Source organism: Camelus ferus, chromosome 30 (assembly GCF_009834535.1).
Source record: "Camelus ferus isolate YT-003-E chromosome 30, BCGSAC_Cfer_1.0, whole genome shotgun sequence".
NCBI classification, from domain to species: domain Eukaryota; kingdom Metazoa; phylum Chordata; class Mammalia; order Artiodactyla; family Camelidae; genus Camelus; species Camelus ferus.
In genome coordinates this window covers 21,873,824-21,901,626 of record NC_045725.1, presented here as the reverse complement: position 1 = coordinate 21,901,626, position 27,803 = coordinate 21,873,824, and the positions used below count along the sequence as shown (strand labels likewise).

At 42.5% G+C, this 27,803-nt stretch overlaps 1 protein-coding gene across 8 annotated transcripts in view; it reads right to left on the bottom strand.

The window, feature by feature from the left end:
• Positions 1–27,803, bottom strand: part of NEDD4L (NEDD4 like E3 ubiquitin protein ligase) — a 299,160-nt gene that overhangs the window by 152,516 nt on the left and 118,841 nt on the right. The window contains exon 1 of one of the 8 annotated variants that reach the window (XM_014557678.2): positions 5,472–5,645. The exons of the other annotated variants lie outside the window; for them this stretch is intronic. Within the exon in view, the coding sequence (XP_014413164.2) occupies positions 5,472–5,494 (23 nt within the window). The 5' untranslated portion in view covers positions 5,495–5,645. Of the gene's footprint in view, positions 1–5,471; positions 5,646–27,803 lie in introns of those variants that run through there. 8 annotated transcript variants of the gene reach the window in all.

Genomic DNA, 27,803 nt, shown 5'->3' with positions numbered 1-27,803 from the left:
TCACTCAGCCCAGCTCTGGCGTCTGCCTCAGAGGTCATCTTCCACACACCTTACACACTTAGCCAAGGGGGACCACGTTTAGTTTCTCCTCTGCTGGAAATGCCCTGGTCCTCCAGTGCCTGCACTTGACCCTCACTCAACCTTAAAGACCAGCTCAACAGTCTTTAGAAGGCTTCTTAACTCCAAACCCCATGCCTGTTGGCAGAAACCTATCAGTACAGCCCTCGTTCACTTACGTGTCCCCATTATTGCAACTGGTCCAGAAAGCTCCCTGCGCAGAGGGCCATGTCTTAGTCATGTGTGTATGTGACATTCCAGTCACACAGTCGGCCTGCAACAAGTGATTGCTTTACAGGGTATGGTGATGGCCCAAGGGCAGGTGAGGCAGACGGGGTGTGGGGGCGAGGTGGGTCGAGTCAATCTCGAGCTCTGTGGTAAACGGATACTGGAAACATCACTGTGGAACACACAGAATTCACGTGCTGGGCAACGGTCATCTCTGGTACTTTAAAGTATAATACTGCTGAAGGAGGGGTAAATCAGATAGAAACAAAACCGCCTCCCTTGCAACTTCTTGGTTCCGATTCTCACATCATGACTGAAACAAGGAAATCCAACAGCAATGGAGCAGGAGCTGAAAGTGAAGGTTAATCTGCTCCAAGGGAGTTTGAACAAGAGGCAATTAATTACAGGATTAAGGCTCAGTAAAACCACAGTGGAACACGCCAAGTGCAGCATGAGCAACCTGAAAACCAGAGTGGCAAGGGAAACCCCACAACAGGGAAGACACTTGCCACGTGGATGAACAGCTCGTAAGCAGCTCAGGGCTGAGGTGACCTGAGAGGCTCAGAACGCTCAGGAGACTAAGTGAGCTGTTCCACATGTGTTCACATTCACCCCTTCCTCTCAGAACGTAACCAATAGTTTCAGAACAGTAGCAATTTACAAGGTTTGGTCCCATAAGTTTCTATAAGAAATCTTGAATTTGGAAGATGACAGCTCAGTATTGGAGGTCACATAACCTAACACAACTCCACTGGGAAAATGACAGACCTCGTGTCATGGCACTGGTATGGCCACAAGTTGAACCCTCTGCCCCTCTAGGCTGACACACCTCTCAGAGGGCAAAATAACTCATTCATTCTGAGCCTGCTCTGTAGGCGTGGATGTTCCTGGTTTCCAGTATCAATGAGATAAGATAAACATGCTTGATGAGTGGAAAGTTTTTTTCCAGGAAACGTCTTTTCCTTCTGCTCTGAAAGATCAGTGACAGTTTTTCCCCCTTTTCGGCACACTAACTCACAGTGGGGTATGGGAAGGATGTTTTAAAGGATCTTTTAAAGGCAAGTTTTCTAACCACTACTCTAGGGTCGGCCACAACTTCCACATTAACCAAAAATAGCTAGTACTGGAAACTGTTAGAAGCTACCAAGCAAAACCAAAAAAAAAAGGTTGTCCACTCATGCAATTGTTATTCCCTTGCTTGGTTTTCATATGTTCAACTTAATTATGATGGGCTGAAGCTCCCTGCATATGGCTGTGCAGCCCACTGGCCCGGGCACTGATGGGCACTTGGCCTCGCCCGTTTCCCTTGGCCTTCCCAGCACCTAGCTCCCGAGTAGCCCCTTGGGGGCTCTGAAGCACCTTTGCTGAATAAATAAGTCATCTCAAGGATGGGAGGTCATGGAGACTTTCACAGGTGCATCTTCATCTGGAGCTCACAAACTGCTTTTTATCTTTTTCCCTGCCCGCGCTTCTCCCCTCCCCTAAAAAAAGCAGCCGAGTCAAATACAGATTGTGGACAAGCACAACAGAAGGGCGATTTAATTATGATGCTGGGGACACCTTGGATTGGGCAATGGCAGGCGGCCTCCAGCTCAGGGCAGATGAAGAGGTGAGATGCTCCCCCCCCAGGGAGGGGGAGGGGCAGGGCTGGCCCCGCCCACAAGCGCTCTGCTCAGTCACTGCTGAGTTTGTGGGTCTCAGCCCTAAACTGGTTATTGCTAAACTAAGATGCTGGCTTTGTCATCAAAGCTTTCCATCCTGTGTCACGCTCAAAATCTCATTTTAATAGCAATCTCCCTGCAGCGGGTGATGCCTCATCTCCTGGGATTTGCAGTCCCTCGTAAGTGACAGGGCTCCGGTTCAGTCTTCTCCCTCTCCCTCTCCCAGACAGGCATACCTTTCAGCTTACATAATCTCTCGAGCCGTTAAATTCTTTATTTCCTTCAGAAACAGAATTCCACTGGTACACACACACAGGGGAACAACAACAACAAAAAAATCACTCCACCTTCACTGTGTGGCCTCCCGTTAATGAACAAAGAATTAAAAAGAAGAAATTTCCAAACCAGCTAGCAAAAGTAGGGGACATTTTTCTCAGTCTGATTAATCTCACCAATCAATTAAGTCTCAGCTGTCTTTGACTGCTATCTCCACTCAGCCCCATGCTTAAGGGCTGCCGAAGCATTTATTTAAAACTAAAATCAATCAAGTGAAAACAAGAATAAGAGACCGGAGGGAGGGGGAGGGGGACACAATCAACCTTTAAAAAGAATTTTAGCTTGACAAACACTGCCAGGCTTAAGTGAAAAAGAGGTACCCCTCTGTGTCTAGCACAAAAATACTTGATATATATTTGATCACTGGCAGACTGAAAGAATCAAGAGGAGACAAAATTATTCTGAAGTAGAGAACAAAGCATGAAAGATGTCTTCGACAGCTTTGCTGATGAGTTAGAAGTCACACAAATATATTATGAGACAGGACAGTGTCCTTCAGACATACAACTCAATAACCTCACGTATACAATTATGGCCCTGAAAACCGCAACACAACAGGGCAAGAAAGAAAAAGTCCAAGATATTAAAATGCCTTAAAGCCTGCCATACCACTTCCTTTAATGAAGCTGGAGACTTCCTCGAGTCTCGAGCTTGTGTACCTGGCATGGCTGATCTTGGCCAAAACAAACTCGCCGGCCCTGTGAATCAAGCTGCAGGTTCTGATCCCTGCTGCACTGGCTCCTGAAGATCACAGACCCAGGACTGCCCCAGAGGACTCGAGCCTCTGCTCGAGAATCTGTGACCCACCGCCCTCTGTGGCGTGACGGGCTTTCCAGTCACTGGCCTGAGTCAGAGGCGGTTTATGACTGCATGTGATCCTGTCGCCTGCAGCAGGGGAATGAGTAATGGTGCAGGAGCAGGACCGCTTACATCACTGCAAGCGGAGATTTTTTTTCCGTGTTTCTCTGCAACTCCATTTACCCCACTTGCATCTACCATCTCCATGTTTCCACTTAGCCCGAAGTGACATGGCCAACTGCCTCTGGGAGGTGATGATCTGTCACGTGTCCATGTGCTGTTCCAAAAATTTCCACGGAGTCTTCCGCTCTCGAGGGGAAGAAAATTAGCCCTTTGTTTTCAGGGATGATGTCAATCAGAAGCTGGAATTTTAACCTTTTTCCCAGAAACTACTTCTAAGATGAATAAGCAGCTCACAGAGGTTTCAGCTGAGAGTGTAGCATGTGGTTACCTGAAAAGATCTCGTGATTGTTTTGGCAACAAGTGCAGGGGAGGAGGGATTTTAGGGGAACCAGAAACAAAGCCTTCTTTGACTCCAGGAGGCAGCTGGGGGTCTGGCCCAGGCCTGACCCCCACGACCTGGCCAGTGGGTGGGATCGCACTGGGGGCTGCCCACCTGTGATCCTGCCTACCTGCATACTGAGAGACACAGGCCAAGCATGGAGGCAGCACAAATATTTACTGGAGGTGAAGGTGTGCCAAGTGACCCTCAGTGGAATTCTGAGCCACTGAAAACACAGTTGAGATAGATTTGAAAACACCTGCGGACTCGTGCTTCTGGGATCACCCCCGAAGGTGGATGACCTCAGAAGCCTCTGGGATCAGAAGGGAGAGATCAGATCACGCTACAAGCCTACGTGTAGAAGTCCTCTACATGTTGTGAGAGCATTAAATCATCATTAACTCAAAACGCACAGGAGGGGAATCATGGAGATGAACAGACTTCTGCTGAAGAGAGAGGAATGACTTTGCCTGAAAATTGATTTGGAAGACCACTAAGAAGTACAGGCTGATGTAATCAACACTGCCCGGAATGAAATATTAAAAAAAAAGAAAGAAAGAAAAACCAAAACAACCCTCCCAACCCAACACACCGTCAGGACCACAGAAGTCTTATCAGTTGCCTCTGAGCTGGTGGGGAGGGTCAGTAAGTACACAGGGCTCTCACCACCATCACACCCACTGAACAAACCACTTCAGAAAAAAAGTCTTCTATTCCTCAAGTACCAAATTCCTATCATTCTGTTCCTGCCTTCACTTCATATCTTTTGTTACAGTCCCCAGTGATAAAGGAGAATGTCCTAAACATGTTGCTTCTTAAAAATCAGCATTTAGTTGCAATACCAGACTCCCCCCAAAACCTTTTTAAATTAAAAACCCCACAACATATATACATGAGAATCATTCCCACCTTTTCTCCTGTCTAGATAAAAAGCATTTCTTTTCTCTCAAGTTCACAGCTTCCTCTGATTCCCACGGGAATTAAAGTTCACCTTTTCCTCCTCACAGACATTTACAGGGGCAGAACGCACCAACACCTAAGTTCTTTTAATTCCCTCTTACAGCTTAGTTTCCTGTTTTTTGTTTGACACAATCGAACTCAAACACATGTAAACAACATACTTCTCAATGTGAAATAAAGTGTCTTACTAAAGAATAACTCCGATTTGACTATCGGTTTTGCTGTTTCACACTGTTGATACACTTTTACTGTTAGAATTCCACCCACCTGAGACAACATTTAACATTAGGAATGCTTTTTTGAAAGTAACCTTGCTCGATAATATAAAGGCGTAACCTGTAATCCAATTCGTTTTAGCAACATACGGACATACACTAACTAGTTAACAGTTTATGAGTCACCGTCAAATGAGACAGTAAAGAAACAAAAATCACATGTTAATCATAAAGCATACTCGTATGTGTGAGCAGTAAGGGTGGGAAAATGACAGTAAAACCTAATAGAAAACCCAGCTGAATATGTTCTGGGCTTTAACTTTTGCTCATAATAATAATGATAATAATAATGATAATGATAATAATAATAATGCATTTAAAATAAGTCATGTAAGCCAAATACTAAGAAGACAGAGATAAGAGACAGAGATAAGAAAGCCCAGAGCAGAGAATCAGGAGAATTCAGACCACAATTCTTTTCAAGTTTAATTGTTTGCTGCCATCCCGTCTAAACATAAGGAGAGCAAAACTGATGGACTACAGCTAACTCTGAACCCCAAAAGAAGTCATTTACAAAGGGAAATCTAGGTACTGCTAGAATAATGCCACCGGTATAAAAACAGTACTACACCAAAAGCAAACTCTGTGCCAACAGTAGATGTTACACATTCATATAATAAAAGCAGAAGCAGACAGTGGCTTCTTTGTTCCTACCTATAATCGTCCTCAAGCCTCATGAAAAACAAGCCATCTCTCCTGCTGCTGGGAAGCGTCTGGTTGGGCTAGTGTTGTGGTCAGACAGCGGGGAATCCACCTCCAGGACTGCTGGGCTCCTGGTCTCGTCTTCCTCCCCTGTGTCGGAGGGCTGCTGGCTCGCACCTCTGCTGCGCGTCGGGACCACCAGCAAGTCCTAACACAACTGAGGAGGAATGCCCCGAGCCTGCTACTTATACCGATGATTCACTTCAATGACAGCTAGAAAGAAATGCTTGTTGGTGGAAAAGGAGTTGAGTCAACTCCACCCCTACAATAAGGATTAAGTAACTCCACCCAGCTCGGCAATTAGCTTAAATAGCCACCCGGTGCCCTAATGTGAAGTTACCTGCAGCATCGCTTCTCCAAATGACAGCCCTCAAAGGTAAGTAGATGAACGCAGGACTTACAAAACAGGATGAGCCATAACCCACGTGCACATGGTTTTATGAATAACTGTAACTTGCGCTGGGCTGCGTGCTTATTTAAAGACAAATCTGAGGTTTCTGGGCAGACAGGCAGTAGGGGTCTGCCCTTCACCTTTTACAGTGAACTTCACTTCTCCCATTTCCTGCATGGGCCCCACACTAGGCAGGCTGAGAGCCCAACCTGCTGCCCCCCCCCACCAAGGGCTTAGTCTTAAAAGGGGGTAAGAAAAGCCAGAAGAAAGGTCGCTATGATACAAACTACGACAATAAACAGAACTGATGGGGGGATATTTGGTGTCATATTAGACAGCACCACCCTGTAAATCCGCCATCTCTGGTGTGCAAGCCCATTATCAGATGAACCCCCGGTGTGCCCTCAGAGGTCAAGGATACTGGGTGAGGCCAGCAGAGCTCACACTGTGCCCTATTTAGGCTCACACAGGTGCACCCACCTGACCACCCTTTATTGAACTCCCGAGGTCAAGTAAGATGTGTGCTCTTTCCTTGGCTTGTGACTGGCACCAAGTTACACCCCTCTGCTCTTGCCTAAAGCAAATCAACCCCCACCCTACAACCCCAGCAGGTGCAGCTGCAACAGGAAGTGCTCCCAACTTGTAGCAAAAAGCTAACCTTCCACATTAACCCAAGTGTTCCTGGCATGCCAGCTGAGAAACTAAACTAGACTTTCAAGTTCCCACAGGTGCTGGAAGGCTGGGATGACACCAGGGGAGCCAGTGACCTCTAGTGGCTGGGAGGATCACTGAAGGCTTCATGGAGAAAGTCGGGATAGGGTTACCATCAGAAACCCTGTCCCCAGATACCCCGGTAGAGAGGCAGGCGGACGGGTCCAATCATTTTCTGTCGACTTTCCGACGAGTTTTTAGGACTGAGCAGGTAAGGTCACACAAGTGCTAAATAGTATAATTTAAGAGCAGGAACTCTACCTTGACTATATCCAAAATTATAAATTAAGCTGTTTTACATTTACACACTGACTGGAAGGTTGAAAAAAATAAGAACCACAATATACTATAAGAAAATACACCTTCACAAGCTGTATAAGTTATTGAACAATTTGCCTGTTTCCTTAAAGATAAAAGGCACTTACATTTCCCATGAAATATTATTACCCAGGCATTATGGGCTGAATATGTGTTCCCTACCTCCAAATTCTTACGTTGAAGTCCTAACAACCCTAGTACCTCAGACTGGGACACAGAGTCTTTAAAGCAGTAACTGAGCCAAAATGAGGTCACTGGCATGGGCCCTGATCCAATGTGACTGAAATCCTTGTAAGAGAAAACTGGACAGACAGGCACAGCAGGAGGACAGTGTGAAAGGACATGGAGGAGACATGGTGGTCGTCAGCAAGCCAAGAAGAGGGACCTCAGAGAAAACCAAGCCTGCTGACACCTTCATCTCAGACTTTCAGCCTCCAGACTGAGACAATACATTTCTGTTGTTGAAGCCACTGCGTGTGTGGTACTTGGTTACAGCAGCCCCCAGCAAACAAGTACACTAATTAAATGATGACTGCATTCCAAGTATTAATGCAAAAAATGAAGACAGAATTCAGACTTCTAATTAATAACCACCCTCCCACGGGCAAACACTTCCTTTCAGTATGTTGACTCCCTCTCTGCCGTGATAAAATACATAGGAAAACCTTATTCTGGAAGAAGGGTGGGGAAAGCCTACAAATGACTTTTCCCACTCCACTCTTGCCACCTCCACTCACAGTCAGGCTCACTGACCAAGTGGTCTCCAACCACATCTTACTCCCCAGTCGTAAATCAGTTTCTGCCCAACCTTCACGAAAAATGCACCCAACAACAATCTGAGCACTGAATTAAGAAATATTAACAACGGAGGAAATGTTAAAAGTCTTTTTAGTTCAAGTCCCTCTGTCTGGAGAAGGAAGGTTGAGGACCCAACCGGAGCAGCAGCAGGACGTGGGAATCAATGCTAAAGTAGATTCAACCTGGGCATTCAGTCTAAGCCAGTGTTACTAGCCCTGCCCCCACTGCACTGTTAACTGAGGATAGCCTGAAATGATCAAATACCTTCAATCCCACAAAGAAAAACCACTGCTCCTGTAGTAGTGGAGCAGCTATAGTGAAGAGAGATGAGGATGCAGACACTGGATGGTGGATGGAGTAGGGCCAAGGCCTAAGAGTGACTGGACAGGCTTTCCTAACCTGGGCTCCGCTGACATGTGGGACCAGGTAATTCTCTTGTCGTGGGAAGCTGTTCTGTGCATCATAGGATGTTTAACAGTATCCCTGGCCTCTACCCACCAGATAGCAGCTCTCCCCGGGTGTGACAACCAAAAATACCTCCAGTCATGGCTAAGTGTCCCCTGGGAGGCAAAGTCATCTCCAGCCAAGAACCAATGGTTTAAAAGGACAGAACTTTGTGCAGAGTGAAGGAGTTCTTGGAGAAGAGGAGGGAAGCCGCCTGAGGTGACACGGAAGAAGAAAGGACAAGTGCACTTGCAGACGGGGCAGGAACAAGGCAGAGGGAAGGTGGTGTGTAGTACGTCCCCAGTTGAGGGTTGTTTTTGTGTTGTGTTTTACTGTTTTGTTTTGTTTTTCCCAAAGAAGTAGAAGACAGCATCAGACGCTGAGCGTGAGGGGATTAGAGACTGTCGGGAATATCAAAGTCTGGAACAACCAGAGAGCAGAAAGGGAGCAGAACTGGGCTGAGTCTGCAGAAAGACAGTACCATGAACAGAGTGGCCCCAGCAGGCACCAAACTGCAGGCTCCACCCGCAAGTTGGAGGATCCAGGAAGAAGGTATGCAGGCTGGCTGGATGAATGTAATTGGAGCTGCTAAAGGAGTACAGACAGGTGCCACAGATGTTTGGTAGTTTCCAAGGTCACTGTGGTCAGCAGTGGTGCAGGGCAACCTAGTGTCAACTGAAACTCAAAACAAGGAAACCCGCTAGGAATCTGTTGCAATAGAAGAAATAAAAGACAAAGAGATCCTAAAGAAGGGGTATCACTGAGAAGAAAATAAAGAGCCCACAGACCATCTAGAGGGCTAAATACACTCATCCCCTTTGCCTTAATTCCAATCCAAGCAATCATTCCTAAGGCAATAATCGGAGGTCAAGTTGAGCATTGTAAGACCAAGAAGTTCACTGCAAAAACAAAATCAAAAAACTGTAAGCAACCTTCATGTCCAACCACAGAGAAAATAAATGAAAAGATCTCTATGTGTTCATGTCCTCAAGGAATATTTTAAAACATGGGGTTAACATTCACAATATAACGTTTAAAAATGTAAGCCAAAAAACTGTATACCACACATCACCCAATTTAGAAATTGTATGTATTTATATGTACACATTTTTTAGAGTGTCTGGGTCAGTCTCCATCGCTCCAAGCAATAGCAGATGTTACGATATCTCCAATCGTTAAGAAAACGGGATTAGAGTCTTAGAGAAGGCAGAAAAACAGAAGCAGTGGTCAGAGAGGAAAGGAGGGGAACCAGGAGCCAAGGGCTTCATCTAGGGGAGTGTGCTGGGCAAATTCTGGCCTTTCTGGATCTGATGAACAGGAAGTTGCTCTCTTAAGACAGATACATGAGTTTCACAATGTGGGCAGAATGCAGTTAGCAAAGGGAGTGGAAGGGACAGTAGCCTTTCTTGGAACTCCCCACAGCCCTTACTGACCAGGAGAGGCCACAGAAGGCACACCTGTGAATAACCAGGCACAGGTCTACCAGAAGTCTGCCAAGAGGAAAGGCCGCTTCCATCTCTTGGGGTTCACTTTCTAAAACTAAACTTCAAAGTAATATTAAAACTTCATGCCAATTGTTAATTTCTGTATTACTTGTACAATTAAACATAGACCTTCATATGGCTCCTAGCACTTCTGATATATTATCCCCAAATTTGCTCAATATTACTTGCTACACTTAGAAGATAGGGATGGTTTGTAAGATGGGATTGTGTGAAATACCACAAAGGGTCACCCTGGATTGGTATGTTCCAACAGAAAGGAGAGGAAGTGCATAAAAGGTAATTAAATTTTAAGTTCACCTAACCAAAAGGAATTTTAAAAAGTATAAAGGCTGACTCCCTTCAAAACAAGGTCTTATTAAGAAAAGAAAATTTGAACTTTAGAGCAGCATTCCAAAGACTTTTTCAGTGTTTGCATTTTGTTTTAACCTTTGGAGGATTTGCCAGTGACTGAGATCATCCAGAGATTTTTTTTTTTGCTTTAGGAGCCATTGTAAATTTACCCAAATTCTGCAGCCTTTAAGAACATGCTTCTAAAAATAGTATTACAAATTTCCATAAAGTGTTTACCATATCAGTTAGAAAGTATCATTCTAAACAATATTATAGCATTCTTTCCAATACATAAATTATTTCCATATGCATATATAAATAAAGCCAAAGGACTGGAAGGAAATAAAAACCAAATGGTAATCAATAACCTCTCTCTGGCTATTTGGACCACAGGTGGGTCCGTGCTTCATACTTTATCTTTTCCAATGTCTAATTCTTTTATAATCAGAAAAAAAAAACATTATTTAAAAATTGCTAAGAATATATTACCACTTATTTATAAAGAATGAGTAACCAAATGAAGAATCCAAATGCTGGGGGGGTGGGGGGAACCCAAGTTTTTCTGTTTTGTTCAAATCCAGCTACAGTTAGAAGAGAAACTAGGACACTTGGAGGGGGAGGAATAAATTGAACAAAACAAGGATGACACAGGCAAAGATCTTTACATAACACAGGCAAGGTTTGATGATTACAACACAAAGTCTTGAATTTCCTCACAAGGTCTAAAATCAACTCCTCCTAACCTGGATCAGCCTTTTCTTCCAACACCTTACAAAAAAACGTTGATGTGGGGTTTACAGGCTTCACCCGTTAATGCAAATCAAGTCGCCAGTGACTTTATCAAAACATCTGAAAAGAAGTTTCCTCATCAAGAAGGGGGAAAGGTCTCTTGAATTTTTAAACAGTCTATAAACGTAAAATCGTGCATTAACTCTGCTCAGGGCATTAGCCAAGATCCGATGACTTGTATCCTCAAAGCATTTATAACCTGACAGCTTACAGACACAGTTCCCCAATTTATGACGTGCTTGACTCTTCATATTCATTATCTTAGGGCAGTTACTCCAGGTTCTGAACACATTTGCTCATGGAAGAAATACCTCAACCTTTGTGATCCAGTCCAGTTCCTCTGGCTATGAAGACGATCTAAGTGCAGATGAGCCCCCAAAGACCTACCCAACCTGGACCTCTCTCTTAAGCTCCATTCTCATCTACCATTACCTCCTTCATGTGTCCACCCTGAGGTCTAAGAGAACTAACGAGCTTCTGATTCTGCCCCTACCTCTTTTCCCAGCTAACCCTTCACATCTCAGTGGCCACCAGCCAGCCAGCCAGCTGCTCCAATCGAAATTTCCTCCATTCTGCTCTTTTCTTCATACATTCAATCCATCAGCAGGACCTCAGAACTCTCAATGGCCAAAAAAAGTCCCAATCATCCACTTGTCTCCATCCTGGATAGCAGTTACTGTCCAGGTGTTCAAACTATCCTCTCTCATACAGGCTACCGCAACAGCCTCCAAACTGGCCGTGAGGGCCACTCCTGCTGCAAAGACAGGGCACTCTCACCTGTCTGGCAGCCCTCTCTGCTGGCTTCCTACAACTTAGGCATAAAATGCAAATGCCTCCTGGTGGCCCACAAAGCCCTCAAGAGCCATAGCTCCCATCTGCTCCTCTCCTCTCCGATGCTCCACTGGCCACATTGCTCTTACTCACGTCCCTGATACTCACTTCCACGTGAGGCCTCGCATCACACTGGCTGCTCCTCTTCCTGAAGGCTCCTCCCCTAGATCTTTAGGCTGGCTCGCATCTTCTGATTAAGGTAAGAGTCTTTATGCTGATGGGAGCATCAACTGGTACCACACGCTGAGAGAGCAAATTGGTAATATGTACCAAAAATTTTAAATCCTAATATTCTTTGATTCAGTAACCCTGTTTCCAGGGAGGTACAGAACTTAATCCAACTTAAATTTTTTTTGCACAGATACTCACTGTACCTTTTCTCTCTTAAAGGAAAAATTAGAAACTTAAAACAGAACGGTAGGTGGGGTAGGGTGCATATAACTCGAACGGTAGAGCGCATGCTTAGCATACACAATGTCCTGGGTTCAATCCCCAGTACTGCCCCTAAAATTAAATAAATAAGTAAACCTAATTACTTGCCCCCCCCCCCCGACAAAAAAAAGAAGAAGAAAATGGAATGTTGTATATCACATATGGGAATGTTAAGTGACAAAAAAGGGGCTATGAAAGTCTACTTACATTATGATGTTAATTATGTAAAAATACACATTTCCCACCAAAGGACAACTGAAAAGAACGTGCCAAAATTAAGAATGGTTCTTCCCGTTGCTTTCGATAGCATTTTCCTTCTAATTTCTTCTTACAGATTGAGAAAAATATGTAACTTTCACAATGGTAGGGAGAATACCACTTATTTTTAACAGAAAGAAATAATGTTATGTACATCCGACAGTGGTCAGCTTTCCAAGAAACCACAGAAAAGGTGTATTGAAAAGCACAATGTTAAAATAAAGAGCTTCTATGTAAGATATGCAACAAATCAAATGAGAAAAACATTTGTCAACTATCACAGATATGGAGTTAAACCCCCTACTCTACAAAGAATTCTTACACATTAATGAAAAATTAACAATCTTTAGGAAAAATGGACAAACACTGCAAATCACCACTGCATAAAAGAAGAAATACAAATACGTGAAGAGACACTCGACCTCACTGATTAAAGACATAAAATGAATTATTTTTACCTTCCATAATGGAAACGATTTAAAAGATTAATAAAATGGAGTAATGCTGAGGATGGGGAAAACAGGTATTCTCATCAACTATGGGAGCCAGGGGAACCAGCATAACACTCGGAGGGCAATTCCCCAATGGTCAGGGATATCATAGTGTGTATGTGCATGTCTTTTCATCCAGGAATTCAACTGCAGGGATTTATCTACAGGAACAACCACACACAGATACATCAGTAAACACCACAGAGCTTTTAAAAAATAGTGTTGGATGACATCATGGATGTATTAACTAGGGGGAAAAAACAATGCAATCTGGTATCTCTAATATGATCCCATTTTTTTGAAAACAGCAGCTAACTTGGATGGAATTCTTACTCTGTGACAGACACTGTTCTAAGCCCTTTAAGAGCATCACTCAGTTGAATCTTCACAATAACCCTCTGAGATAGGTAGTGGAATTATGCCTGCTCCACAGATGAGAAAACTAAGGCTGAGAGAGGGTACATAGAAGTTTGTATCCAGATGGCCCCAGAATGCACATTTCTACCTCCCTCTCTCCCATCCAGACTCAATACCACAGCCATAAAAATTCTGGGGAAGGAGGCAATACTATCATCAGTTGAACAGAAATTCGATGGGTTGGATGGACAGAACAGCAAAACCAGAGTCCCGCGTGTGCAGAGGAGAGTCATACAGGTGGAAATATTCTGTAGGAGCCAGAAGGGTGAGTAATCAGGAAACTTTACTTTCTCCTAGCTTTTCCAGTTGCTGCCTTCCTCACCTAGGTGTGGTCTCTGCTGGAAGTGCATGCAGGCAGCTAAAGATGGGAGGGGTATGCAGCAGCCACACGCAAAAGGCCACCTGCTGGCCATCCCACCAAGTCCTTCCCAGGACCTCATCCTGACACACACCAGTGCCAGGCAGGCTCCTTTGATGAGAATTGGGCAACCCGGAGTCACAAGTGCAAAGACAAGCAGACAACCAAGAGTCATCAAATGGGTGGAAAAACCAGGCCATAAAACGTCAGGGGCATGAGCTTGTAAAGGGAGCACACAGACAAGAGTCTGAAACGGAAGAATTTTAAAGATTCATAATTAACATCCTCACAAAATCTGAGAGGGTATCAGGGAATCAAAACAAGCACAGGCTAGTATGAGAAAGAAAAAGAATCAGAGACCTAGAGAAGGAACCAGGATTTTAAACTTCAAACCACAGTGCTGTTCAGCCTTCTCCACAAGGAAAAACGTGAAATGCGGTTAACCGACCAGGGGTGGCTTTTTACATCTGAGGAGGTGGTTCAGAAATCCCCGCTCCCTCTCTACCCACCAACATCCACATCAACCTCCACTCCACCCCCTTAACGTAGAGAAGGAGTGTTTCGCCTTTCTCTCCACATTTACCATTTACATTCATGGGTAAACAGAGACCATGTCCTTGCTTCACAACTGGATGTTACAGACCTTTCCACACCTTGCTTCTCATGCATTAAATTTCTCATAGAAACCCCTCCAAAATCAACTCTAACAGCTCTAATTCTTTCCGTTCAATGGCTGCATAATATGACACGGTACAAATATTCCATAAAGCTAACTGTTTTGCAACTGATGGGCATTTGTATTTTCAGTATTTTGCTACCTTAATGGTACAATAAACATCTTATACGTATGCCTTTGTGCACAGACACTTCTATTTCTAGAAGACAGACAGGTATCCAAGAGAAAGGCTGCTTAGGGGAAAGGTATATTAATTGTTATCTTTAAAACGCATTGCCGGTCTGCTTTCCAAATAAAGCACAGAAATTCACATTTCCATCAGTATTATGAGATGCCATTTCTACGACACCCTTGCTACCAAGAAGTGTTATTTTTCTCTTGTTCTTTTTTTTTTTTAAACCAGTCTGATGGGTTTAGAGTAAGGTCTCAATGTTGTTTTAATCTGCAATTCCCTAGCAAACATGGATTGTTTTTTATGGGCTTCCTGGCTGTCTGCATTTGCTCTCTGAGAACTGCGTGTTTATATTCTTTGTCTATTTTCTGAGTCATGTTTGTCTTGCCAATTCACAAGTTATCGACAGTAAGCCATTGCCTGTCATACATGTTGTAAATTTCCCTGTCTATCTTGCAGGTATTAAATTTGGCTCAAGAAGTTCTCCCTCACCCCAAGATTATTATATATTTATTCTTCTATAGGAACTCTAAATGGAAGTGCAATTAATGTATGTATTTAATTTGGGGATAACTGAGATCTATATATGTATATATGTTATATTCTTATTTCATATCCTTCACTACAAAGGATACAGGTACCATACTTCTCAATTTCTTCCTGCTATTGAGAAAATAAATGCCTGACTTCCATTTCCAAGTCCTTGTTTTCAAAACAGAGAAATTTTTAGTGACATTTTTTAATCCAGCAACCTTGACAAGTTTTCCCCTACTCTAGGCTCTTACGTTTTCTAGACACGTAAATATTTCACTACCTCACTACATTCACTAGAATCACTAAAACAGTGTTAAATAATTATAAAAGCAGACGTCCTTTTATAATTCTTAATTTTAATGAGATAGTCTTAGTGCTTTGCCTTTTAGAAAGTATCTGTTTTTGGCTGTTTTTAGAGTAATATATAGCCTTTTCTAAGTGTAAATGATTTTTTTTATTTTATTTGCTTTTTTAAATTTCATACATTAGGGATGGCTGCTTAAATTACCAAATAGCTCTTCAGCCTCTGCTGACCTTGTCATGAACTCTTCTTGAATATGCCGGGTACAATAATGAGTTATGGTGATAACTGTTCCTAATCATCACTCTAGTATTACTGGAATAAACTATTGATTTTGGCCTTTGGATGCACTCAAGAGTCTATTTCCTAATAAGGAATTTGTTTGTGCTGAATTTCTGCATTTACTTTCATAAATATTAGTCTATACTTTTCTTCTTTAAAATTTACCAGGTATTAAAACCGAAATTATGCTAGCTTTATAAAGTGAACTAGGAAACTTTCCATAATTTACTATGTTCTTGAAGAGTATAAGTAACATTAACATTTTCTGTTTTTTAAAGGTTAGATAAAACTCAGCTGGAAACCCATGGAATTTTGGTGCCTTTTTCAATAATAACTGTAAAAAACATTTTTTTTTAAATTGAAGTGTCGTGAGTTTACAATATAATGTTAATTATGATGTACAGTATAGTGATTCAGTTACACACACGCACACACCTCTTTTCATATTCTTTTCAATAGTAACTTTTAATCACCTTTCCTACCTCTTCTATAGTAATAGGTCTTTTCAACTTTCCCATGCTTCTTTAATCCAATTCAGGTAATTTGCATTTTACTAAGAAATCAACTGTTTTCAAATGTGTTTCCATAGGACCGCATGTAGCATCTTCCTACAAAGTCAATTAATCTCTCCTCTGTCTTCTTATTCTTATGTTCTATTCCTGCCCTCCCTTTACCTCAGTTAAGATGATGGGAGTTAATTTTATTGGTCCTTTCAAACAACCAGCTAATGGGTTTATGTATCCTTTAAATTTTATCTTCTGTTTTATTAGTTCTAATTTTTATCTTGGTTATCTCTTAATTCCTCCTACCTAGTTTTTAATTTTTGTTTATTTAGTTTTTTTCAAATTTTTTATGATACACTTTTATTTTTCATCTTCTTTAAAAATGAAGGTTAGCTTTCCCTTTTTAGGTGATGTTCTACAACATTCAGAACTTTCATGCAGAACAAGAAAGAAAAATACCCAAGATGAAAATTGTAAGGGCCACAGTGGGAGTAATCAATGGAACGAATCCACCAGTTGGCTTCTGCAGAGGAGGGGATGAATAAACCAGCAGGAGGAGGAGGAAGAGGCATCACCACCTCCTTAGCACAGGCTGAGTCTCAACAAAATCCTATCATCTCCCTCACCAGTAGGCTTTTACCCTGCATTTCACATTCTGGGTAGAGTGATCTGATTCATACATAGGCTTAAAAAAACAAAAATCCCACCAGAATAAATGTTGCCATTAGTGTACATTTAGCCTAATATTAAAACTTCCGTGTGTAGTCAGAATAGTGTTCCAAAACTCTAGGGCATCACAAGATCACGTATCAACAAAGACTTGTCATGATAGTGAACTTTAACTAACCCAAGAATGTGGCCTAACGCCTCTGAGATGCATCTTCAGGACAGGCTGATAGAAAACTGCCCGGTGATCAGAAGAACTGGTCACTCAGAACCCACTCTGTTTCCAGGCTCTGCAGGGTAAGTAAGAAGCGACCTTGTCTGCGTGATTGCTTCAGACAGCAGCGCTCATGAATTGATGCCGAAGGGACAGAAAGAGTCTGCATACCCCAGGGTGGGCAGCTCTGACCTAATTAGAAAGCTGTCTAAGGCTAGAAGCAAAGCTGAGACTATTTCCTTCATCCTTGCTACAGGGAACTCCAGAAGACTTACAAGGGGAGTCCCCACCTGGCCTGGCAAACTTGAAGGTGACACTCAAATAAAACCACCTTCATTTATGCTCTACTAATTCAGAATTATGATTTTATGATCTGAAAAGAGTTTGGACTCACGTTTCCATTTTTAGACTCTACGACAACAGGCGGAGAAGGAGGCTCAACCTACTTATGGGAACAAATTTTAGGAGCTCTGACTCATGTGTGCACAACCAAAGTGCTAATAATTTATCTGTGCGTTAAAGCAAATACTTCTATATGGGTTGCTACCCTAAGTCCTTATAAGAACTGAAACTGAAAAGAAGTTTCTAACATGTTCTATATTTAATTTTTCTGTTCCTAAATATTTTCCCCAGTGAATCCCGGTAAATAAAACGTTACTATTAAACCCCCATTATAACAGGAGCTCTTTGGAAACAGGAACCATTTAATGTTCCCGAGGGTCTCTGAAACCACTGAGGAAATAACACACCCTTTCCGTTTAGGCTGTATGTCCTTCTTCTGGGGACAGGTCCACAATTCCACCTCACATCAATAACCTCTTTAAGCCATCTGCACGTCCTGATTAACCGCAAGATGTCACACACCAGGGCCCCTGTGCGAGTACAGGGGCGAGGTCAAGGGTGTATCTGGGCCCCTGAGAACATCACTGGGGGGTGGGAGGGGTACTGCTGCTACGAGGTACCAGATGTGTTTATAAGCTGGAACAGGCTCCGGGGCTGTAAGCTATCAAGTCTACAGTGCACATATATGCATATATATGCCTATATGCACATAACTCTGTCTGCCTGAACCCATTTTTCAGGGAGGGGGGATGTTACCCCAGAATTATGAGTCATAGTTCATATTCAAGGCCCACTACTGGCTATAAACAAGCATTATTTTCAACTCCCCAGAAAAATCTTTTAAAATGAGGTCTTCGGTTGGCTGGCTTTTTTCTGCACAGCACTCTGGTTTTCATCTGTCAAAATGAAATGGAGTCATCTCTGTTTTCCAAAGGTCAATGGCAACCAGCTACTTGTCATGGTCAAGGAATAATCTGAACGGGTTGGAATTTCCAGATATTCTTATATCATCCCTTGAAGTACTCAGAATTTCACATTCTGGCAGAAATATTTCTGTTTCTGTTCTTTGCAATTACATGCTAAAGCTTAAAAGGCTGAACTAGAGTGTGCTTTCATAGGGCAAAGGGCATGAGGGGAGAAAGGCACTCAGAGGGGCTTTTTCTTGTGTAGGGAGGGGTTGGAGGACAATATCTAAGGGTCACCCCATCTCCCCATCACAATGGGTACCGTGGTGATAATCTACAGGGTACCCCAGTGAGAAGGTGATTACATCCTGCCAGCTCATTAGTGCTTCTTGTACGTGCCTAATGAGGTCAAGGAGAGGGGAACCCCTAGGCCTCCTCTCAAACACACACACACACCCCCCCCACAATGCCTCCAGACTGGCCAGAAATTCTGCTGTCACTTCAGTGGTGTAGCCTGTCCCCTTGCCCCTGCTCTCACCATCCTCTCTCCATATTTTGTATTCTTTCTCCCACAAATCTTCAACCTTAACACCAGCTCTCTACTCTCAAATTACCATGTCAGGTGAAGAGGGACTCATCCCCTCCTTAAGCAGCGTGTGCCTTCCAAGGACTGAAGTCTGAGGACAGAAGGTCAGGTCCCAATGCAAACAGAGCTCCATGAACACAGAAACTGGTGTCGTCCGACTGGAAAACCTGGTGTCACCTTTAAACTGACTTCACCAAACTCAACTAACCACGCAGACGCTGCAAGTTTCAGTGAATCCCGCACTCAACGCATAAAGGGAGCATCTTTCATTCCTCTGAGAATCGCCCTATTTCAATTATGAGGAATGGAAAGAATTAAGGAAGCCTTCATGTGGAAGTTGGTATCGGAACTGGGGCTCACCAGGTCCACAGGACTCAGACACACAGAGGAGGAGGCCCTGGGGCATTGCATGAAGAATGGCACCAGGGAAAAGAAAGTCAGGACACACACAGGGAATGCAGGCTGTTCAGTTTGCCAAGAACGGAGTGGAAAAGGAAGTTAGAGGGGAATTGGGCTGGACCAGAACCACACTCTTATACCAGGAAAAGGGTACGGGACCTTTTTCACAGTAATGTTCTTTCTTTTCTTAATTACTGGTGGTTTCCATTATTTTCTCATAAGTCTTCAACTAATGACTAATGGAAAGCCCTGAAATTTGAAGATTCTACTTCCTACATGTTTTCTATTCTTATTGTACGCCAATTAAGTTAATCATCTCGTTTTCTTCTCCTAATCGACAAACTCTGCTGTGCCTGTATCAGTTGTTTCTCTCTCTCTCTCTCTCACAAACACACACCCCCTCCCTCTAGTCAAAATAACCCAAGCTACTTACGATTATAAAACAAACATTCAAATATTTTTACCAAAAACACTTCTACTAAATATAACTTCCATAACATTGCGAAAAGCCAAATATTTTTGCCAGGTGACTGTGTTTATCTTCCTTTAATCTCTTGTGATTCCTCTGGCCCGCTGTGAACACAGCAGATTACGGGGCTCCATTTCCCCCATTCCAACGCACCCACAATTCTTGACTATTGAAGTGCCAGCGAGGAGCTGGTGGCCATGAAGCCACATTAGTTCATTAGCAATTAATTAAGAGGCCTAATGACCTAAATAGCAGGAAACACAAAAGGGTTACAATAAATGAGGACACCTACAAATGATTCTCCATTACTTACTATACTAGCTCTTAGAACATCTTAGAATATCTTGTGATTACTCATAAGATAATATTTATTCAATTACTTTAACTCTCAACCCAGATATCTTGTACTGCAGAACTCACAGGATATTGGGTATTGTATCTGATACACATTCTACTTGGGGGAGGGGGTGGGAGGGTAATTAAGTCTTTTTTTTTTTTTTCAATGGAGCTACTGGGGATTGAACCCAGGACCTCCAGCATGCTAAGCATGCACTCTACCACTTGAGCGATACCCTTCCCCCATCCCGATACGCGTTCTATCTGATACAACGTTGAACTCCTCTTTCCTAGTTTTTATTTTTTAATCTATTTTTTCTTCTTTCTTCACTGTACCGTTAGATTCAGAGCTAGAGTTGCAGCTCACGAACTATTTGAATTCAATCTTTTCTAGAGTTTTAGTAACTTCTTTCTCCTTTCTTCAACTTTTACGTTAACTGACTTTCAGAAAGATGGACAATACTTGTGAAACCTTTCATGTAATGAAGGTTAATGCTACAAACACTATAGAAATTCTTTAAAATTTTCAAAAATTAAAGCTCAGAATTATGCAATCCCCATATATCATGACCTGTCAGTCAACATGTCTGTAACAAGAGTAACAGTAACTTTCATCTGTTGGGATGCCTATCCATCATTAGTCTACAATGATCTCAAGATACCCTGCCCAGTGAAGATTTTAAGATTTCTATTAGACTGTAAGTGTCTAGAAGTCAAAGGACTCAATCCTCTTTGTATTCCAGATAACCAGCTGTCACATATACCCTAAGAGCAAAATAAATGCTTACTGTGAAAGAAATGAATCATCCTTAACTATTCTGTAAATGTATTAGGACCTAAAACACCTAAAATGTGGAGTGCAGATGGTAATGATGTCAATTGGGCTTTTGAATTCAAAACGGGTTGAATTTTTTATTATTATTAAAAGTCATTCTTTAAGTGGGGGAGGGTGTAGCTCAGTTGGTAGAGTGCACCTTATTAGCATGTATGAGGTCCTGGGTTCAATTCCTAGTACCTCTATTAAAATAAATAAATCTTACTTACCCCCTCACCAGAAGTCATCCTTTGAATCTGGTTGTCTGTGGCTAGAAACAATGACTTTTTTCACAGCAACTGATTTGAACTGGATTCACCTAAACCAGGATAAGATTTACTAATACAAATTTTAAAATCGAAAACTTTAAATTAAGTATGTCCTTATAAACTGCAGTACATGGTTGTTATTTTTCAAATGCTCCAAGTTTTTAGGGTCTCATTGACTATCTTCTCAGACAGTCTGGCAAGACTTAATTTATCTGAGAGATAAATGGAGAATTTATCCAACCACCAAATGGAGAATTTCATTTAATTACATACAAAGTAAAAAGAATCTGAAAAGTGTTTTTACCAGTCATAGTTATTTTAACATTTACTAATCTGGGTGCAGCTAACATAGTTTAGAAAAAAGGGTCATCTGTTTCTTCGTATAAAAAGCTGCTTGCCGGCAGGGAGGGTATAGCTCAGGTGGCAGAGCGCTTGCTTGGCATGCATGAGGTTCAATCCCCAGTACCTCCTCTAAAAATAAACAAACCTAGTTACCTCCCCCAACCAAAACAAAATAATTAAATAATACAATAATAAATAAAACATAAAGCTATTTTTTTTAAAGTAAAAAAAAACAAAAAAAAAAAAACCAAAACTGCCTGCCTTTAAAAAAAACCACCTCCTTATTCCTGTACGTTACCAACACCGCACATTATTACACTAGATTCTTTCCTCCAGCGTACGGAACCTCAGCAGAGTCTGGATAAATTATTACTTCCACTTTTCAAAAACTGACCTTCCTTCCAAAGCTGAAACGTTAGACTGGAAATTCCAGATCCAACAGTAGAAGCCTCTTATTTTTATTATGACAATGATTTCACCACTTGAAGCCATTTTAGCTGCCAATTCAGTTTGTGGATAATTTAAGGAGGAATTTCCAATTAAGGTAATTAAGTATGCATCGAGGCCTAAAATTATCAGGTACAGTTAGAGATATAGATACAGATACATACACCCCACAGCAGGAAGACAAAGAAATGGAATTAATAATAGTAACAATAACGGACTCTTACACAACAGCAAGCATTTTAAAGTCTTTAACGTCAGGGATGAGAAGATGGACAATGAACCAAATAAATACACAACTTACCACGAACAGAGTCGTCACGAAATGAGAGTGCTTATCGGACATGAGAAGCATGATACAAGAGAGAAATCCAGAAGGAAGGAGGCTGCAAGTGAGGGGGAAATGGAGGCAGAACCAACCAGGACCCCACCCCTGAAGAGATCAATGCTGAACCGTTTATGGGGGTTGCCGGGGGGGGGGGGAGTCAGACAGGAGGGGCGCATCAGGAGGAGGGGTGAGCCCAGCTGATGGAAAGGACCTGCACCATCCTGTTGATTAACCACACCTGTGTCCCTTCCTGAAAGGGGCCACCAGACCAGCACTCTCAAACCAGACTGTGCGTTAGTCACCTGAGAATCAGACTCTAATTCAGTACATCTGGGCTGGGGCCTGAGCTTCTGCATCTTTAACAAGCTCCCAGGTGATGCTGCTGGTCATGGACGACACTCTGGGTAACACTGGCCAATGGAGGGCAGAGAGGAAGAGAGTTTAACAATGACTGTCACCTGCTGGGCGGGGCACACGAGAGCCGGGCTCCAGGCTCCACGTCACTTCCCGGGTCTCCATTCTTCATCTATAACATGGGAATGATGAGCCCATCCCAAGCTTTAAAAACTTCTAGCTTTAAAAACTTGGCGCAGAAAGGAGGTTTGTAGCCTGAAGGGGATCAAAGGGGAGACCAGAGCTGGAGGGAATGAAGGGAGGGCTACTGAAGAGCTACCCTTCCCTGAGACACAGGAATGGGAACTTACGGACTTGTCTTTTTGGTCTTATCCCCTTATCCCTACTGGAATGTTTAGACAAAAATACAAAATGATGTGCACACAAGGCTATTTATCGCAAAACAATGGACAAGTCTGGGAATGACCTGAATGTCCATCACTTGGGGACCAAATGAATAAACTCCAGGACATCCATACGAGGGCGGACTTCACAGCTGTGAAAAAGCACATAAGAAGTTCCCTGTATACTGATACCAAGTGAACACTAGGATACAAGTCTATGTGAAAAAATAAGGGTTCAGAAAAGCATATAATATGCTACTTAATGAGTAAGAAGGAATACAAAATATATGCATAAATTTCCTTATATTTCCAAAAAGAACAATAGAAAGACAGCCCCAAATCTAACAAAAAATGGTTACCTGTAGGAGGACAGGAATGGAAGGGTGACTTAATGCACCTAATGTTATAGTTATGACCTGGCCAGTGTTTTACCCAATTAAAAAATAAAATTAAATTTAGAAAAAACAAAGTGGAATAAATTTAACAGTATATCAAGTTGGTGGTGCAATCATACAGTGAAATATTATCTTCCTTGACTGAAACATGTTTTTTAAAAATTTATTTCATTTTGGGGGTAATTATGTTTGTTTATTTATTTTAATGGAAGTACTGGGGATTGAGCCCAGGACTTCACGCATGCTAAGTGCACACTCTACCACTGAGGTATACTTTCTGCCTGAAACGTGTTTTTAATCGTATATCCCTAATGGGATATAATGCTAAGGTTAAAAGAATTGCAAAGAAATATTAAACTGCATTCAATAGCAATAAAAATGGCAAGATGTTAGTAACTGTTGGAGTTGGGTGGTGGGATATCATTATGCTGTTTTGCCACCGTGCAATTTTCTGTTTCCGTATACGTTTGAGTCATTTTTTTTTAATCAACCTTCCGTAACGTTCTTTATCACATCAACACATATACAGACCGAGCAAGAATGAGAAAGAAAGTATGGTGTTGGCACCAAAGCCCCCCTCTGTCCACCAAGGTGAATGTCAACGTTCCTAATATAAAATCCAACTAAGTGGGGAGAGGGGCTGACTCCTACCATAAAGTAACGTATTCGGCATCTGTACAGATCTTACTGCGTTCAAATATTTCCGTTGACGTTTATTTGATATTTTATCTCATTCTGTTTTCACAACAAAACTGCAGGATGTCTATTACACTCATTTATAACTGAGGTAACTAACCCAAACTACTTCAAGGTCAAGTTCTTCTATCTTCATGTCCAGTGCTTGTCACACTGCCCACCCCCCCAGTACCTCACCAACAGAGCAGTGGGGTGGTGGCTACGGGCACGAGGGCACTACCACCAATTTCAAGTAGAACTTTTAAATATCCATGCTAATTTTTTATCTACCCCACAATATACCCATGTTGGTTTTAACATGAAAGTATCCTTTTTAGTGACATATCAAACACAATGTATTTTGTGGGTCTATGAACCCAGGAACCACAATTCCTTAATCCAGTTTTAGGGACATTGAATTGCACGAGGCTGCAATGAGACAGTGATATTTGTCACCCAGATGCCTTTGGAGGCCCAGGAATAAAAAAGGGACACGTCCCACTGTCCAACTAGCACGTTGCTGGTAGCATTCCCAGCCGGCAGGATTTCAATTGGCACCTACAAATACACTTCCTGTTGATGTAACTTTTTAACCTGAAAATTCCATCTAGTCTTTTAAATATACCACCTAGAAATGAGTCAGGGTAATGGTGGGCAAATGAAAATCATATAATATGGTTAGAAAATTTGGCCAAACCAATTGGGCACATTTTGGGAAGGGGCACTTCATGGCCATCCTAAGCAAAAAGCTGAGAGGCAGATAAGGAATTCAATTCTGCAGCAGCAGCCTATCCCAAAGAAAAAGGAAACAATAAAATTTACCACTATGTCCTTTAACAAAATGACAGCAATTTTTACAATATTTTTAATCTTAGAATGGTTTAGACTTACAGAAGTATTGCAAAGATTTGTGCAGAGTTCCCATGTATCTCATATCTAGTTTCTTCCAGTATTAACATGTTATATTATTATGACACATGTCATTATTAATCAAGGTTGCTACAGCATCATTAACTAAAGTCCATACTTTATTACATAATATCCTAATTTTTCCCCAATGTCCTTTTCTTGTTCCAAGATACAATTCCAGTTTTCTTTTAATTTAAAATTCAACCACAGGAAGGCTATGTAAGCAGACAGAACAAATACAAGCATAAAAGACTAAAATGATGCTTCTCAAGCATGTTAAGCCCCCAAAAATGCAAACAATGGATGAAATCACCATCAAGAGTCAGTTCTTCAATAGACCAACCTTGATCTATTGTTACAGTAACCACCATCGCTAAGAGAACTTACCTGGAAACTCATGTATTTGATAAGCGCATGAAAAGTGAGCTGTTGTACAAAGAACACCAACCTGGAAGTCAGTTTTAGATACTAAGGCTGGTTCAATCACACTAAGCTGGGTATCATTTAAATCAGGTCAACAAAGAGCTTCTTGGGGTCTGAAACTTACAGAACACTTCTCTGGGTACTATTGAGACCGACAGGAGTGTAAGCCATGGTCCCACTCCCAAAGCTAGTTTAATCTAATTAAGGTGTAAACGCATAAAAAGTTTACCTTGAAGTCTACAAAGAGCAAGGCACAATGACAACAAAGGGGGTCGAAAATGAATGCGAGATTAATGAAAAATGAACTCAATAAATAGGCAGAAATTGCCCCAAGAACGGAATTAAGGAAGAACCCGCATCAGAATGATTAGAAAAGGACAGTTAACCGTTCTGGGCTAGAGGTTATCTCAAAATGGAAGGTATTAGACCAAACTGACTCTTAAGATCCCCTTCTGTATCTAAAATTCCACAATCCCTTCTTCTTTCAGTTTCCAACAACCACTGTGAGGTTATCAGCAGGGATACCCTGCCCTGTCACGGGCCGCAGACAACACAACCACAGCCATCTTCCACCAGCTGCCATGGAGTGATTTCCACCACAAATGGAAAGCTTTTCCTGCCTGACAATGAAAACTAATCCTCAGTTCAGGTCATTCATACTATCAAGTAACTACTAAGTAAATGACGTTAAAGAAAGGCACTCTGCCAATCATTTGAAGTTGAAAGAAATACACTGTATTACCTCACAGCTATGCTACCCAATTCGCACGGTCCACTAATTTGTTAATTCAACCTGGCCCGATTAAGCATTTTTGGCAAAAATTAAATTGTACTCCTTATGGATAGGCTACTCAGAGCTTTCAGATTTTCCATAGCATTTCTAATTTTGCACATTCCTTAAAGGTAGGCTTGGTGGGTGGGCATAGCTCAGTGTGGTAGAGCGCATGCTCAGCATGCACAAGGTCCTGGGTTCAATCCCCAGTACCTCCACTGAAAAAAAAAAAAAAAAGACTTAAAACAAGGATTGACAACCTTGGCAATACTGATGCTGGCTGGACACTGTGGTGGAGGGCTGTCCCGTGTACTGCAGAAGGCTGAGCAGTGGCCTGTCCCCATTAAAGGACAATCAAAATGCCAAATGTCCCCTGGGAGGGAGGAGGCAAAAATCAAGCGTGGTTGAGAAGCACTGCCTTGGAGCAATTCACGAGATATATAAATAAATAGAATATGATTTCAATAGTGATGTAAGATTTCAACATGGATTAAATGGCTTCTTAAAAAATCTTTTATTAGGCCATATGAACCAGCATTTGTCACAGAAAGTATAAATCACTGTGGATGACTGAAGAAGCAAAATCCTGTTTTGCCCCCTCATTCGTTATGAGTTAGTACTTCTAGAAACAATAAAAAACGTATAGATGTAATTCCCTAGAAGCAAGGATTAGGAACAAGGGTTAGAAATCATCCTTCATCCTCTCCATCCCAAGATGCTAAAGTAAACATCAGATTCTACAACCAGCAGCCAAGCCAACCAAGCGCGAGGCAGAAGCCGGTCTGGGAGAGAGGCCAACGTGGACAACTCGTGACCGCTACGGGACATCCAACCCCCCGCATTCCACCTCACAGGACCACGGGGCACGCTGCCCAAGGGCCATTTTGCCACCAGCGATTAAAACAGACCCCGTACCCTAGGAGAAAATTAGGGAGAGAGGCAAGATCTAATGAGCAGGTGCCATCCTTATAAATACTTTAGGCAAAAGTGTGGAGCCTTTTTATACGTCACTCTGCTTAATTTGGGGGCGGGGCGAAGAGGAATATTTTATAAGCAACAGTGAAAATAGGATGAGTAAGTTCTCAGGGAAACCTGGGAGACTGCAGGCTGGTGGCACTAGATTTCAAGAACTGCTTTTAAGAGTTGTTTCTTCTAGCAAAAAAGGTCATTTCTCACTTTGGTTACAAAAGCTCATCTCTTCCCTTCTTTTAGGTGAACATGTAGGCGTCACCTCCACAACCTACTCAGATCAGAAGGAAGCGGCTAACTCCACCCACCCTGTTAGCTGCAGGGCCATCCAAACGCCTCTCTCCTTCATGGAAAGATGCCAACGGGTGTTTTAGCAGGAAGAAGCTGAGGAGCGCAGACAGTTGCCAAGGTGGCTTTAGAAAGAACCAGATGGTCGACACCTGCGGCTGGGAGATGACGGTTGCCCAACATCACCACCACCTGGACAGAACGCCCAGAAGCAGGCTCGGTGGAAAGGCTCGCTAGGTCGGCTCTGGATCTCAGGAGCCTGAAAGCCACCTGAGAGTCCCCCTCACCACCCAGGGAGCTCTGCAGCTGCTCCTTCTGCTGAGTATCTTTGGTTCCACCTCATCTGGCTCCTGCCAAACTCCCCACCACCACCACCCCCGGAGGGAAAGAACACACAGAAGGGGAGAACTGGCTGTGTCCAGCTCCTACAGGTGGGCAGGTGGCTGGCAGAGAATAAATCA